At 45.4% G+C, this 2,794-nt stretch overlaps 1 protein-coding gene across 2 annotated transcripts in view; it reads right to left on the bottom strand.

Annotated features, from left to right (window-relative positions):
- Positions 1 to 2,794, bottom strand: part of GSR (glutathione-disulfide reductase) — a 42,831-nt gene that overhangs the window by 14,628 nt on the left and 25,409 nt on the right. For both annotated transcript variants that reach the window (XM_021713511.1, XM_008060306.2), the window contains exon 7: positions 1,062 to 1,148. In XM_021713511.1, the coding sequence (XP_021569186.1) occupies positions 1,062 to 1,148 (87 nt within the window). The remainder of the gene's footprint in view (positions 1 to 1,061; positions 1,149 to 2,794) is intronic.

Here is a 2,794-nt window from a genome sequence, read left to right as displayed (position 1 = left end):
AGGCGCGGGATTACAGGCTGAGCCACCGAGCCCGGCTTGGGAAGATCATTTTTTACAAGGCGAATTCTCCAGGAAAATCTGGTTGAAATCCAAGTGATTCCCTGAGGAGTAAAGTAGTGTGAAATTCTTTTCATCTACAAAACTCAAAAGGTATGCTTTAAAAATAGATTACAAGTCAGGCGTAGTAGCTTACACATGTAATCCCAGCACTTTGGGAGAGGCAGAGGTGAGAGGATTGCCTGAGTCCACAGGTTCGGGACCAGCCTGAGCAACATGGTGAAACTTCATCTCCACCTGTAATCTTAGCACTTTGGGAGGCCAAGGCAAGTGAATTGCTTGAGTCTGTGGTTTGAGACTAGCCTGGGCAACTTGGTGAAACCTCGTCTCTACAATAAAAATCAAAATTAGCTGGGCGTGGTAGCGTGTATCTATAGTTCTGGCTACTTGGAAGGCTGAGGCAAAAGGATTGCTGGAGCTCAGCAAGTCGATGCTGGGGAGGCCATGAGAGTGCCACTGCACTCCACCCTGGGTGACAGAGTGAGACTCCAACTCCCAAAAAAAGAATGTGCAATAAGGTATCTGAGCACAGAAATCAAAGTATTAAAGAAAATCAAAGTTGATCTAAATTCAACTGCCATGTTTCTAATCTTTTACACCTTGACTTCACTAATACCTTGATGTAAGATACAGCTTCTTAGGAGAAAGAAAATAATCAGGAGTACTCTAGAAGTGGTATAAACTGATTGAGATGGGCATAGAGTTTTATACTCTATTTATCTTTTGTTAGATTAGAAAATATAACTTATTCAAAAAGTAAATTAGAGAGAGTGAAAGAAGAGATTCACCTTCCCAAGGTAGGGGAGGGGGCCAAAGCCAGGAAACATGGCCTGGCCATAGCTTAGCAAGGTAACGGCTGCATGGCCTGGCAATGGCCTGGCAATGGCCCAGCAATGGCAGTGGCAATGACCGGAGTTTTGCACTTGAGTGAAATCAAGGGCAGAAAGTGATTCATGATGAATGAAGGACTAAGGGCTGTGGGTGTGGCTGCCTCAACACCCTACCTGGGAGAACTTCAGCACCTCCACACCAGCATTCTCCAGTTCTTCCGTGCAGTTGCTGCTGATGATTGAATCAAAATTTCTAAGTACCTGTGTACGAACATATGCATGGATGGTGAGAAAGGAAGAAGATTCAAGTAAAGACATACTACAAACTTGAGAGGGAAATTTCAGCATTATACCTCCTCATCTCCTCCCTATTCGCAGCCATACTGGGAGTGGAGTTTTGGTTTTTTTTTTTAGAGTCAAGGTCTCACTCTGTCACCCAGGCTGGAGTGCAGTGGCATGATCACAGCTCATCACAACCTTGAATTCCTGGGCTAAGGTGATCCTCCCACCTCAGCCTCCCAGGTAGCTGGGACTACAAGCGTGGGCCATCACACTCAGCCAGTTTTTTGTACAGATGAGGTCTTGCTATGTTGCTTAGGCTGGTCTGGAACTTCTAGACTCAAGCGATCCCCTTGCCTCAGCTTTTCAAAGTTGCTGGGATTATAGGTGTAAGCCACTGCACCTGGCTGGCAGTGGAGTATTAATAAACCCCCTATTTTCCTATGTCATCACTGATATCTGCATTGCATCCGACTTTAACTATTCCTGCCTTACAGTTAAATGGACAGCCAGGCTTCACACCTCTACAATCTTCATGCTCCTCTCCTTCCAAAGTGTGCTTCTCTTTTCCTAAGTCAAGGGAACAGAAACTCTCTCCTTTTAGGATCCCTCTGATATGATTGAAAGGAGGCTACCTAGTAAAACCTCCTTGTCTAGCCAGAGATCTCAACAGGTTGACCTTGGAGATGTATCTGTGACAGCCCACATGTAACACCTCCCAGGCAGGGTTAACGTGGGAGGTCATGAACAGTCGTTCTAGAATGGAGTGACGCTGGGACAGAAAGAAGAGGGAGAATGAATCTGATGCATTAGGGATGGGAGAGGGCAGGAAGCCCAGGCAGATGTGGGAGCCAATTTTCTGCAAAGGAGCCAGTTGTCCAGATGCAGGAATTATCTATTCCTCAGGTAGACTGCTAAGTTAGCGATCCCTCTGCCTTTTCTCTACCTTCTAATTTGCTGAATGTATTCTAGCAATGCAAAATACTGGTTAGCTATGAAAACATTATTCAAAATATAAATATCCTGGGGTTAATTGCACGACATGTTTCAAAACCAAAGAGAAAGTTTCTGAGAGCACACACTGCCTAGGATTGTCAGTATCCCTGTCTGTCTACATCTGCTCGTGTAAAATTAGAATCACAGCTTCTGTGTGGCTGGGGGTCTGGTAAATCCTGTCCCTGCAGAATTAGGTCCCAAAGGCATTAAATGGCTTGTGCAAATCACAAGTTTGTTAGTGAGACCAGATTCTTAGGCCCACACTCTTATTACTGCTTCCCCTATCATGTCTCTGGAAGCTCTAATATGCTACCACAACAGCTGCAGTACTCAGTGAGGATGATCAGTCAAACACGTGTATAAAGCACACGTCATCAAGCAATGACAAACACGGAGGTTGCATCTAAGTGGAAAGAATAATGGTTTGGGCTTTCTCAAATCTTAGGTGACTCCAAGTTTCGATGCTAATTAGCAGCCACAAAACGTCTCTTGGCCTTCGTTTCTTCATCTATAAAATGTAATGAAAGTAGATGATCTCTTCGCCAGGCTCGGTGGCTCAGCCTGTAATCCTGCGCCTTTGGGAGGCTGAGGTAAGTGGACTGCCTGAGCCCGTGGGTTCGAGACCCGCCTGG

This window comes from Carlito syrichta, unplaced genomic scaffold (genome assembly GCF_000164805.1).
Source record: "Carlito syrichta isolate Samal-C Ts95f unplaced genomic scaffold, Tarsius_syrichta-2.0.1 Scaffold304591, whole genome shotgun sequence".
In the NCBI taxonomy this organism is placed as follows: Eukaryota; Metazoa; Chordata; class Mammalia; order Primates; family Tarsiidae; genus Carlito; species Carlito syrichta.
This window is presented reverse-complemented; position numbering and strand designations above follow the sequence as displayed.